This window comes from Myotis brandtii, unplaced genomic scaffold (assembly GCF_000412655.1).
Source record: "Myotis brandtii unplaced genomic scaffold, ASM41265v1 scaffold270, whole genome shotgun sequence".
Classification (NCBI taxonomy): Eukaryota; Metazoa; Chordata; class Mammalia; order Chiroptera; family Vespertilionidae; genus Myotis; species Myotis brandtii.
In genome coordinates, this window is record NW_005360273.1 from 204,618 (window position 1) to 217,819 (window position 13,202).

Here is a 13,202-nt window from a genome sequence, read left to right on the forward strand (position 1 = left end):
AGAGATGTGTGACCTGGGCGGTGGTAACATGCAAGGAATATTCTACGACTTTATGTCAGGCCCGATGGGCAGGCTCCTCTGTTCTCTAACAGCAACTTGAAACAACAAGCAGTTGTATTGTGGAAAGGAGTTTATCACAGGAATGTGACACCTTTATTTGCTTTATGATTTTTAAGTTTATATATGCAGGGGTGGGCAAAGGTAGGTTTACAGTTGTGAGTATATGAGTTTATTCTTGTATTATTATTATTTATTTATTATTGTATTGTTTCCATATGAACATCTGTAAACCTACTGCCCAGCTTGACTGGATAATTGTCTTCTGGGAAAAATGGGCTCGAATGTTACTGAGTCTTTCCAAGACGATATTTGCTGACCCTATTTACCCATGAGCAAGGGAAACACAATTCATTCTATTGCAACAGAAGAGGCTTCCGGCCTGTGAAGGAGACCTGACCATGGGCCTCTAGGAGCAACACTTTTTGGCTACGTGAGATCAAGGGGAATTAGCTGAAATTCTTGAGTCTGTTTCCTCTTCTTTAAAATGGGGATAATAAGACTAGTCTTGACTTTTGTAGGGATTAAGAATCATTTATAAAAAGTACTTTGCACCAGTGCTGGCACATAGGCAACATTCCATAACTAGTGTCTATTTGTTGTTATTTTCAAGCTGAACATATGTGAGGACAATCAGGAGCTTTAAATTAAATGTGAAGCTATAAAGTTAACTAGAAACAAAATCACTATGTATAGCCAATAGTGGGCTTATTGTTTGGTAAAAGTCGGCAAATCAATTCTGAGATCAAATGTGTCCAACCACATCTTCTGTTAACACTTTTTAAAAAACTGATTTTAGAGAGAGAGAGAGAAAAGGAGAAAGAGGGAGAGAGAGGTAGAAAGAAAGAAACATCCATTTGTTGTTTCACTTACGTATGCATTCATTGGTTGATTCTCTTTTTTAAAATATATTTTTATTGATTTCAGCGGGGAAGGGAGAGGGAGAGATAGAAACATTAATGAGAGAGTCATTGATCAGCTGCCTCCTACACACCCCTAATGGGGATTAAGCCCACAACCTAGGCATGTGCCCTGACAGGGAATCAAACCACGACCACCTGGTTCATAAGTCGATACTCAGTCACTGAGCCACACTGGCTGGGCCATTGATTGATTCTTATATGTGCTCTGATTGGGGACCCCAGGGATTGACCTCCACAACCTTGGCATATTGGGACGACATTCTAATCAAATGAGTTACTCAGCAAGGGCCCTACTACACCTTCTTTTAATAATCTCCCCGCCTGTGCTTTGGAGCTTTAAATTAGATGTGAAGCTATAAAGTTTACTAGAAACAAGATCACTAAGTATAGCCAATAGTGGGCTTATTATTTGGTAAAAGTGGCAAATCAATTCTGAGGTCAAATGTGTCCTAGCACGTCTTCTGTTAACACTTTAAAAAACAATTGATTTGAGAGAGAGAGAGGAAGGGAGAAAGAGGGAGATAGAGGAAGAAAGAGAGAAATATTGATTTGTTGTTTCACTTACATATGCATTCATTGGTTGATTCTCTTTTTTTAAATATATTTTTATTAATGTCAGAGGGGGAAGAGAGAGGAAGAGATAGAAACATTAATGAGAAAGTCAATGATCAGCTGACTCCTACACGCCCCCTACTGGGGATCAAGCCCACAACCTAGGCATGTGCCCTGACTGGGAATTGAACTAGGACCACCTGGTTCATAAGTTGATTCTCAATCACTGATCCACATGGGCTGGGCCATTGATTGATTCTTATATGTGCTCTGAATGGGGACCCCAGGGATTGAACTCCACAACCTTTTCATATTGGGATGACGTTCTAAACAAATGAGTTACCCAGCAAGGGCCTTACTACACCTTCTTTTAATAATCTCCCCGCCTGTGCTTCTGGTCAAATGGCGGAGTAGGTAAACATTGTACATGTCTCCTCCCAGGACAACATCAGAATTACAACTAATTTATAGAACAATCAACCTGGAGAAACATCTGAAGACTAGCTGAAGGGAACTCCTAGAACTAAGAATATAAAGAAGAAGCCACATAGACACCAAAAATACTATTTCAACTGCAATTTAAAACATTTTTTAAAAGGAAAAATTATCTCCCTTCCTTTCTGGAGATCAAATCACCAAGTTTTCAGTTGGTTTCTCCTTCAACACAGCAGCACAAGACGCCTCAACTCTTATTACAGAGAAGCACCAAGTAAAATAAAAATCAGCTATTTCCTTTCCAAACACCTGAAAAGTTTTAACCTATAAAAGATTAAAGGGGAGATTTATATTGATAAAGACTGTTGATTCCTTTAGCATGAATTCATGAGCACAAAACTTCAGCAGTATCAATATCAATAGTTAGTGTATTTACCATGATTGGACCTTGGCAGGTGTTTCTAGGAAACAGGACATTTTTATAAATTAAAATTAATATTTACACAATTCAGAGACACCCAAATCATATGCAATGAGAATGTGCAAGTTGAACCACTAGGTGGCATATTAATACTATAAAACCATTAACCAGATTTTTTTTTCAGATTACTGCAAAAAACACCAATATGCTATGATTTATAATTCTGTGTGATATAAACCAAAGAGGCTAAACCTAGCACTATATCTGTTGCTAAATTGAAAACTTCCAGCATGATACATGGTACAACTTGATGCCCCCCAAAAAGCAATATGTCATATTTGAATCTTCCTGGTTTTTCATAATTAGAAGCATTCTTAAGTAGTGTTTATATCTAATTTCCTCTTTCATTCACCCCTGAAATCCATTGAGATTCCAAATCCTCCCTGCCAGTTACCCTAGCATTAACCCTTATATCCCCACTGCTTGTCCCTACATATGACACGTGTCATTTCTCACTTGTGCCATTCACTAGCCTCCTGAGTGTTGTTCCAGAACATTTAAATCTTTGGCAATAAGGGCAGAGAACAAGAAAAGAAAATATGTAAAATGTGATCTTCTCCCCAAAAGGAACATATCTAGAACAGTGAGTTTGGAAATAATCCACAAGCAAATGTTAAATTACAACAGAAAAATTAAAAATGAGCCCAAAGAGGAAGTTACAGTATTTATTTGGAGAAAGAAATAAAAATTACAAATATAGAAAAATACAAGAAGGTATACTGGTCTAAATTACTGAGAATTTTCTGGTTAATGTCTGCCTTTCCAATGAATACTGGTGTTGTGGAAGCAGCGACCTTTTACGTCTCATCATTTTTGACCCCCACATTTAGAACATGGAAGGGAAACAATAAATATCCTGCAACGTGCCTGATGAACAGTTAGTTGTAAGCACTCATTTGTCCTGTGCATAAATCAACCAATGAAAGAATTGAGCTTTCAAGTGTTCCCTCATTCTTTATTTTGGTTTTTAATCTTTCCTCATGGGTGGAAATGTAAATGAAAGGTGAAAGAAAAAAAAAAAGACAAATGATTAGCTAGCTTAAAGAAAGACAAGTCAAAGGAAGGAGGAGGAAGCCCTTATTCTTGCAATACAGACTGTCCCTAAGACAAGCCTTGCATACTCAGCCCTTGCCACTCTTCTGGATGTTCCTCTGGTGCTTTCTGTAGGACACACAGTCCAGGATAATATCAGCAAAGTAAAGGGTTTAACTAGAAGTGGTTACATTTTTTCTACTTGCTGAATAAATATATACTAGTACCATTCGTTCAACAATTTATACACAAGAAAAATAACTGATTTAAAATGAGAGGTTTCACATTTGAATTTAGGATTAACAACTTTTATGTTTGGAAGCCATGAGTCTGAGATCTTTCATAGCAACAGTGAAATATCTCATGAAAAATAATAACACTCAGTTACCTCATGCTAATTTGCAAACAAATGAATTTATTTCATAAATGTATAAATGCATATATAAATAAAAAATAGTGTTGTCTTGTGGCATGAATCCAGTCAGTGAATAACACTCACACACAATGCAAAGTCTAACTTATTGAGATCGACATGTTAAATATTCTAAACAGAAACCACATTATAAAAATAGGACACATAACATAGCTGGCGAGGAATGTCTGAAAATATAGTCTATGTCCCTACATTTGCATCAGGAAATTCATACTGATAGGAAATGTAGCTGAGTATATTTTTACATAATCAACATCATCTGTTAACCTAACAAACTTATAAGGGTATTATTCTCATGCAGCTTTATATAAATAACTGCAAATTTGAGTATCAATCAGCCTCTTATACTTAGTACTAATGTCTGTGCTGTGCTATTGGTCCAGTTGTCATGGGATTTCAAACTGCCTCAGCATCAGAAATTGCTGGCCCTTTCCAGTACACAAACTATGCTGGGGGTTTGCTTAGAAACTCTTTGTTGAAGAATCTTCTTGCCTCAACGTTACTAAGGGAAACAGAGCAACGAGATGGATTCTGTCTTCTGTATTCAATGCTTTCAAGGATGGCATTCTTTATCACCTGCAAATAGAGGCAAAAGGGGTACCATTAGTGCTGCCCTGAACTCATTTAAACATTTGATTGCTCAAAACAAAAATCCAATTAATCTTATTATAGGATTATTTTTAAAATAGAGAAAGAAATCTCTGAGTCATATCTGTATATATTTAAATTCAACATCTCACTGTTACATTCTTGTTAAGCTCATAGTCAAACATTCTTCCCTCTCCTATCAGAGAAAAAACTATCCTGGGAATGTTCCAGATTTTGTGCTGATAAAATTAGGAATAAAGCTAGGGGAAGGTCAAGGGGAGGAGAAAAACAAAAAAGAAAAAGAGAGAGAAAAAAAAGGAGACATATATAATAGTCTTTGTAATACTTTAAGCAATAAAATAATTTTAAAAAATTGGGAATAAAATACTCGGTATTAACACAGTAAATTTAGCTTCATTCTGTCCTCCATTGGGAAGATGATAAGAGGGAAGAAACAGCAATTACTAAATCTAGAATTTGGGTTCTTTAGTTAGTGGACAAATGGAAATGAAGAGCCAGGGAAGTACTAGAGTTCCCCTAAGCCTAATGAAAAGAAAAGGCATTGCTGGCGAATTGCCCTGCTTCCTCAGTTAAATAGATACAGTTATAAAACATGGCTGTCCTTTATCTAGAAAACGCTGGGCTTTGAGTTTTTATTGATGATGGCTATGTTTTATTCAGAACATTCTCTGCATATACTCGAATGGTGACTGCAAACTCTAACAACTGCTATTACGATTATCAAATGTTTCTCGGATATGAAGTTAACCTCGTTAGAAACTTCTGGAAAATTTGGAATTTGGCTGAAGAAGTTGTTGCAGAGCGATGGGAATGGACCTCGGAAGAGAGGCGTGGATTGCAGTCTTGGCTCTGCTGCCTTTTTAGATCCCTGTCACCATCAGGAAGGCCCATGCCCCAGGATGGGACTACAGGATTTCATCTTAATGACCCTGAGATAGAAGTTTCAGGACACAGAGACAAGACACAGGGATAGCCTACAATCCCCTTTAATCTCTATCCCAGGATCTCTAAGCAACATTGAGGTATTATCCACAGGTCTTTAAGCCCTCTACCATGGGGAGCAATACGTGGCGAGTCTGAGCAGTTTAGGATCCCATGGTCCCCTCCCTCCCAGAGCTGGTGTGGCCCACTTGGCCTTGGAGAGGTGCGCACAGAGGGGCTTTCCCACCCCCACATCCAATCTCTCTGGACAAGCCGGGTTCAATGCCTGGAGAAGAGAGATGTGTGACCTGGGCGGTGGTAACATGCAAGGAATATTCTACGACTTTATGTCAGGCCCGATGGGCAGGCTCCTCTGTTCTCTAACAGCAACTTGAAACAACAAGCAGTTGTATTGTGGAAAGGAGTTTATCACAGGAATGTGACACCTTTATTTGCTTTATGATTTTTAAGTTTATATATGCAGGGGTGAGCAAAGGTAGGTTTGCAGTTGTGAGTATATGAAAGAGTTTATTCTTGTATTATCATTATTTGTTATTGAATTGTTTCCATATGAACACCTGTAAACCTACTGCCCAGCCTGTCTGGATAATTGTCTTCTGGGAAAAATGGGCTCGAATGTTACTGAGTCTTTCCAAGACGATATTTGCTGACCCTATTTACCCATGAGCAAGGGAAACACAATTCATTCTATTGCAACAGAAGAGGCTTCCGGCCTGTGAAGGAGACCTGACAAATGAATGGTGACTGCAAACTCTAAGAACTGCTATTACGATTATCAAATGCTTCTCGAGTATGAAGTTAACCTCGTTAGAAACTTCTGGAAAATTTGGGATTTGGCTGAAGAAGTTGTTGCAGAGCGATGGGAATGGGCCTCGGAAGAGAGGCGTGGATTGCAGTCTTGGCTCTGCTGCCTTTTTAGATCCCTGTCACCATCAGGAAGGCCCATGCCCCAGGATGGGACTACAGGATTTCATCTTAATGACCCTGAGATAGAAGTTTCAGGACACAGAGACAAGACACAGGGATAGCCTACAATCCCCTTTAATCTCTATCCCAGGATCTCTAAGCAACATTGAGGTATTATCCACAGGTCTTTAAGCCCTCTACCATGGGGAGCAATACGTGGCGAGTCTGAGCAGTTTAGGATCCCATGGCCCCCTCCCAGAGCTGGTGTGGCCCACTTGGCCTTGGAGAGGTGCGCACAGAGGGGCTTTCCCACCCCCACATCCAATCTCTCTGGACAAGCCGGGTTCAATGCCTGGAGAAGAGAGATGTGTGACCTGGGCGGTGGTAACATGCAAGGAATATTCTACGACTTTATGTCAGGCCCGATGGGCAGGCTCCTCTGTTCTCTAACAGCAACTTGAAACAACAAGCAGTTGTATTGTGGAAAGGAGTTTATCACAGGAATGTGACACCTTTATTTGCTTTATGATTTTTAAGTTTATATATGCAGGGGTGGGCAAAGGTAGGTTTACAGTTGTGAGTATATGAGTTTATTCTTGTATTATTATTATTTATTTATTATTGTATTGTTTCCATATGAACATCTGTAAACCTACTGCCCAGCTTGACTGGATAATTGTCTTCTGGGAAAAATGGACTCAAATGTTACTGAGTCTTTTCAAGAGGATATTTGCTGACCCTATTTACCCATGAGCAAGGGAAACACAATTCATTCTATTGCAACAGAAGAGGCTTCCGGCCTGTGAAGACCTGACCATGGGCCTCCAGGAGCAACACTTTTTGGCTACGTGAGATCAAGGGGAATTAGCTGAAATTCTTGAGTCTGTTTCCTCTTCTCTATAAAATGGGAATAATAATACTAATTTTGGCTTTTGTAGGGATTGAGGATCATTTATAAAAAGTACTTTGCACAGTGCCTGGCACATAGGCAACATTCCATAACTAGTGTCTATTTGTTGTTATTTTCAAGCTGAACATATGTGAGGACAATCAGGAGCTTTAAATTAAATGTGAAGCTATAAAGTTAACTAGAAACAAAATCACTATGTATAGCCAATAGTGGGCTTATTGTTTGGTAAAAGTCGGCAAATCAATTCTGAGATCAAATGTGTCCAACCACATCTTCTGTTAACACTTTTTAAAAAACTGATTTTAGAGAGAGAGAGAGAAAAGGAGAAAGAGGGAGAGAGAGGTAGAAAGAAAGAAACATCCATTTGTTGTTTCACTTACGTATGCATTCATTGGTTGATTCTCTTTTTTTAAATATATTTTTATTAATGTCAGAGGGGGAAGAGAGAGGAAGAGATAGAAACATTAATGAGAAAGTCAATGATCAGCTGACTCCTACACGCCCCCTACTGGGGATCAAGCCCACAACCTAGGCATGTGCCCTGACTGGGAATTGAACTAGGACCACCTGGTTCATAAGTTGATTCTCAATCACTGATCCACATGGGCTGGGCCATTGATTGATTCTTATATGTGCTCTGAATGGGGACCCCAGGGATTGAACTCCACAACCTTTTCATATTGGGATGACGTTCTAAACAAATGAGTTACCCAGCAAGGGCCTTACTACACCTTCTTTTAATAATCTCCCCGCCTGTGCTTCTGGTCAAATGGTGGAGTAGGTAAACATTGTACATGCCTCCTCCCAGGACCACATCAGAATTACAACTAATTTATAGAACAATCAACCTGGAGAAACATCTGAAGACTAGCTGAAGGGAACTCCTAGAACTAAGAATATAAAGAAGAAGCCACATAGACACCAAAAATACTATTTCAACTGCAATTTAAAACATTTTTTAAAAGGAAAAATTATCTCCCTTCCTTTCTGGAGATCAAATCACCAAGTTTTCAGTTGGTTTCTCCTTCAACACAGCAGCACAAGACGCATCAACTCTTATTACAGAGAAGTACCAAGTAAAATAAAAATCAGCTATTTCCTTTCCAAACACCTCAAAAGTTTTAACCTATAAAAGATTAAAGGGGAGATTTATATTGATAAAGACTGTCGATTCCTTTAGCATGAATTCATGAGCACAAAACTTCAGCAGTATCAATATCAATAGTTAGTGTATTTACCATGATTGGACCTTGGCAGGTGTTTCTAGGAAACAGGACATTTTTATAAATTAAAATTAATATTTACACAATTCAGAGACACCCAAATCATATGCAATGAGAATGTGCAAGTTGAACCACTAGGTGGCATATTAATACTATAAAACCATTAACCAGATTTTTTTTCGGATTACTACAAAAAACACCAATATGCTATGATTTATAATTCTGTATGATATAAACCAAAGAGGCTAAACCTAGCACTATATCCGTTGCTAAATTGAAAACTTCCAGCATGATACACAACTTGATGCCCCCCAAAAAGCAATATGTCATATTTGAATCTTCCTGGTTTTTCATAATTAGAAGCATTCTTAAGTAGTGTTTATATCTAATTTCCTCTTTCATTCACCCCTGAAATCCATTGAGATTCCAAATCCTCCCTGCCAGTTACCCTAGCATTAACCCTTATATCCCCACTGCTTGTCCCTACATATGACACGTGTCATTTCTCACTTGTGCCATTCACTAGCCTCCTGAGTGTTGTTCCAGAACATTTAAATCTTTGGCAATAAGGGCAGAGAACAAGAAAAGAAAATATGTAAAATGTGATCTTCTCCCCAAAAGGAATACACAATTCAGAGACACCCAAATCATATGCAATGAGAACATGCAAGTTGAACCACTAGGTGGCATATTAATACTATAAAACCATTAACCAGATTTTTTTTTCAGATTACTGCAAAAAACACCAATATGCTATGATTTATAATTCTGTGTGATATAAACCAAAGAGGCTAAACCTAGCACTATATCTGTTGCTAAATTGAAAACTTCCAGCATGATACATGGTACAACTTGATGCCCCCCAAAAAGCAATATGTCATATTTGAATCTTCCTGGTTTTTCATAATTAGAAGCATTCTTAAGTAGTGTTTATATCTAATTTCCTCTTTCATTCACCCCTGAAATCCATTGAGATTCCAAATCCTCCCTGCCAGTTACCCTAGCATTAACCCTTATATCCCCACTGCTTGTCCCTACATATGACACGTGTCATTTCTCACTTGTGCCATTCACTAGCCTCCTGAGTGTTGTTCCAGAACATTTAAATCTTTGGCAATAAGGGCAGAGAACAAGAAAAGAAAATATGTAAAATGTGATCTTCTCCCCAAAAGGAACATATCTAGAACAGTGAGTTTGGAAATAATCCACAAGCAAATGTTAAATTACAACAGAAAAATTAAAAATGAGCTCAGAGAGGAAGTTACAGTATTTATTTGAAGAAAGAAATAAAAATTACAAATATAGAAAAATACAAGAAGGTATACTGGTCTAAATTACTGAGAATTTTCTGGTTAATGTCTGCCTTTCCAATGAATACTGGTGTTGTGGAAGCAGCGACCTTTTACGTCTCATCATTTTTGACCCCCACATTTAGAACATGGAAGGGAAACAATAAATATTTGTAAAATTAATGAGTCCACAGAAGGTTATCATTAAAGGTTGAATTAAACAGGATAAGGATTAACTCATGGGGACAATGAGTCTTGGGTTGAATTAAAGGACAGATAAGATTTTATCAGTAGAGTGGAAAGACTGGGCATTCTCAGTAGAAGGATAACTTATAAAAAGGCTGAAGATGGAAGGTCATGGCATATCTAGGAAACATCTGGAATATATGAAGCACTCAAAACTTCCTTGTATTTTTGTTGTTGTTTTGTATTGTGTACTGAGACACCCCTCTTTCCTAAAACAGTGCCTGTCACAGTAGATACTCAATAAATGTGTTGAATTAATGAAGAAATATGATGGAAAGAGATTACAGGAAGCATTAAAGGTGGACAAATTTGGGCCTAATATATTAGGCCATGATATTTTAAAGCTTCTAAATTATTTTTGAAAAGATAAAAACGTTTAACTTGTACCTAGACACTCATCATGATGTTGAAATATCAAATTAAGAAGTACCAATACTTCTGGATATGTGCTTTTCCTCATTTTAATTAGCATCTAATGTTTAGCACCTTATAGAATTGTTTGAAAACAAATTTTAAAAGCTCATTATTATCGTCATTGACATATGCTGAATAAACTCACACACAACAATAGAACGTGCCTATCGAATTGATAAATTGAATGAGAGGGACTGCATAGCAGTACATTTTCTTGTGATGGCTGAATCAATTAGGTCCTAGAGATCCCAGAGGTCATATTCCCTCCAGATGAAAGTTAGTGGTACATGAGCAGAGCCGGTGGCCCCACTCCCTGGCCAGGCAGACACTCTGTGCAGATTCTCCATGGTCAGGAGCTCTGCCTCCAGGCTGTGTCCTGGCCCTTGCTATCCCCTCCTCCTAACACATTAAATTCTTCATCAGTTTCTGCCGATAAGTCAATGACATTTTAAAAAATCATTCACAAAAACGTTACTGAGTAATTTAGGTGCCAGGCATTGTGCTCAGTATCTCTGGAGGATACAAGGTAAAGAAAACAAGTCATTGTTTTCCATGGGTTTACATCTATAGTTAAGAGCAGAAGGTACTGTGAACAATGATAACAATTATTGTCATTATCCCATTAGCTGCTTCAGTTTATTGAGTGTCTCTTAGAGGCCCTTAAATGATATTGTTTTAGTTAATCCTCACCCTGATCTGTAAGACAGGTAGCATTGTTTCCCCTGACAAACGGGGAAGATAAAATTTGGAAAGGTTTACCTACATGCCCAAGATCATGCAGCCAAGAGGCGGCAAGCAAGCATCGGAACACCCAGTTTGGTCTGACTCCAAAGGCTCCGCATTTCCCACATACCACACGTCTCCCAGTAGAAGTCACCGTATGTTAGGTTGCACGAAATACTGCCAGGGTGCAAGCACTCAGGTGACGCACAGGGGAAAGGAATCTGGGAAGGCTGAGTAAGCCAGAAGGCTGACGCCAAAAACGGACCCAGGCTGCTGTCATGGAGTGAGCACAGGCAGAGCAGAGGCTTTCCGAAGATGAATGGAATTCAGGAATCCAGCGTCCCCAGAGCGGGCCAGCCAGGATCTCTGAGGGAAAACGCAGCAGCAGAAGCATAAAGCTGTCAGAGACAGCGTAGCCTCTACAGTGTGGAAATTTATGCCCGCATGTGAATTGAAGATGAAAGTTTGCCTTGGCCTCAAACTTGAAAAGTGTCCTCATAAGGGGTTGGCAGTTGAGTGTCTCTGCATGAGAAGAGTTTATATGCCGTGTCCAGTTTCAAGCAGCTCTGACAGTCCACGGCAAGCAAATGTGTGTTGCTGGTGTGGATTAGTAACCTGCTCTATTCAAATGGTGTGGAAATGAGTGATTTAGCTAATGACTGAGCTTGATGGAGTCTCCAGCATCCTACCCCAGCAGTTTCGTTGCTCTTTATCATCACTTATCAAGAAGCTTTGGTTCTGATAAAATACGTTTTTTCAGTAAAAAGTAGGTACAAGGAAGGGAGAGATAAAATGTCAGTGAAAACTGGAACTTTTACCTGGGTGTGAGGTGCACTCATAGGCATACACACACACACACACACACACACACACACACACACACACACAACCAGGAATTACTTGAACACAAGTTTCAATGGTCACATAATTTAAGAGGAAGCCTATATTCATTCATTCAAACAATATTTATTTACTGCCCAGGCTGTTATTACTTATGCAGACCTGCCTATATTCTCTTTTTTAAAAATATATTTTTATTGATTTCAGAGAGGAAGGGAGAGGGAGAGAGAGATAGAAACATAAATGATAAGAGAATCATTGATCGCTGTCTCCTTTACATCCCACACTGGGGATTGAGCCTGCAACCCAGGCATGTGCCCTGACCAGGAATCAAACCATGATCTCCTGGCCCGGCCAGCATGGCTCAGTGGTTGAGCACTGACCTATGAACCAGGAGGTCAGGGTTCGATTCTGGTCAAGGGCACATGCCCGGGTTGTGGGCTTGATCCCCAGTAGGGGGCGTGCAAGAGGCAGCTGATCAATGATTCTCTCTCATCATTGATGTTTCTATCTCTCTCTCCCTCTCCCTTCCTCTCTGAAATCAATTTAAAAAATATTTTTTTAAAACACACACACACACAAAACCATGACCTCCTGGTTCTTAGATAAAACTCAATCACTGAGCCATGCTGGCTGGGCCAGTTTATATTCTTAATTCTGGGCTTGGCAAAGATCTTGAGGTATATCCATCATGGTACAGAATACAGACACACATAGGTAAGGTTCCCATTTAATGAGCAGCTTCTGTTTGTCAGGCACTGTTCATACATCACTTGATTAAAGATTCACCACTGCTGTTATGATAGATGCTGCTACACCTGTTTTAGAGATGAGTCAACTGCGGCCCAAAAAGTTTAAGTACCTTATTCAAAGTCACCCAAGCTGCCTGTCTGAGATCTAAACATGATATAAAGCCCGTGACCTTGCTTCTATATACATGCTGTGCGGGGAAAGTTCTTGGAAACAATGAAAATCTACTTAATTCAATGGTTTGTGAAGAATCAACAGGCAGGACAGTTACCTGGGAACTCAGTTAATTTTTGTTCAGGCTTTAACTTTATCAACTCTGTCAAACACCACTTTGAAGAATGTTTGTAAAATATATAAATGGAACTATATCATTTTTTATAGCAAATAGTTTAGCAGGTTTTATATAAACCAGAACTAAAAACAATGAAATACAGATG

General features: G+C 38.9%; 1 protein-coding gene across 2 annotated transcripts in view; it reads right to left on the reverse strand.

Annotated features, from left to right (window-relative positions):
- Nucleotides 1-3,881: 3,881 nt before the first annotated feature.
- Nucleotides 3,882-13,202, reverse strand: part of PLA2G4A (phospholipase A2, group IVA (cytosolic, calcium-dependent)) — a 135,480-nt gene continuing 126,159 nt past the window's right edge. For both annotated transcript variants that reach the window (XM_005868493.2, XM_005868492.2), the window contains one exon: nucleotides 3,882-4,489. In XM_005868493.2, coding sequence (XP_005868555.1) covers nucleotides 4,358-4,489 — 132 coding nt within the window. In that variant the 3' untranslated portion in view covers nucleotides 3,882-4,357. The remainder of the gene's footprint in view (nucleotides 4,490-13,202) is intronic.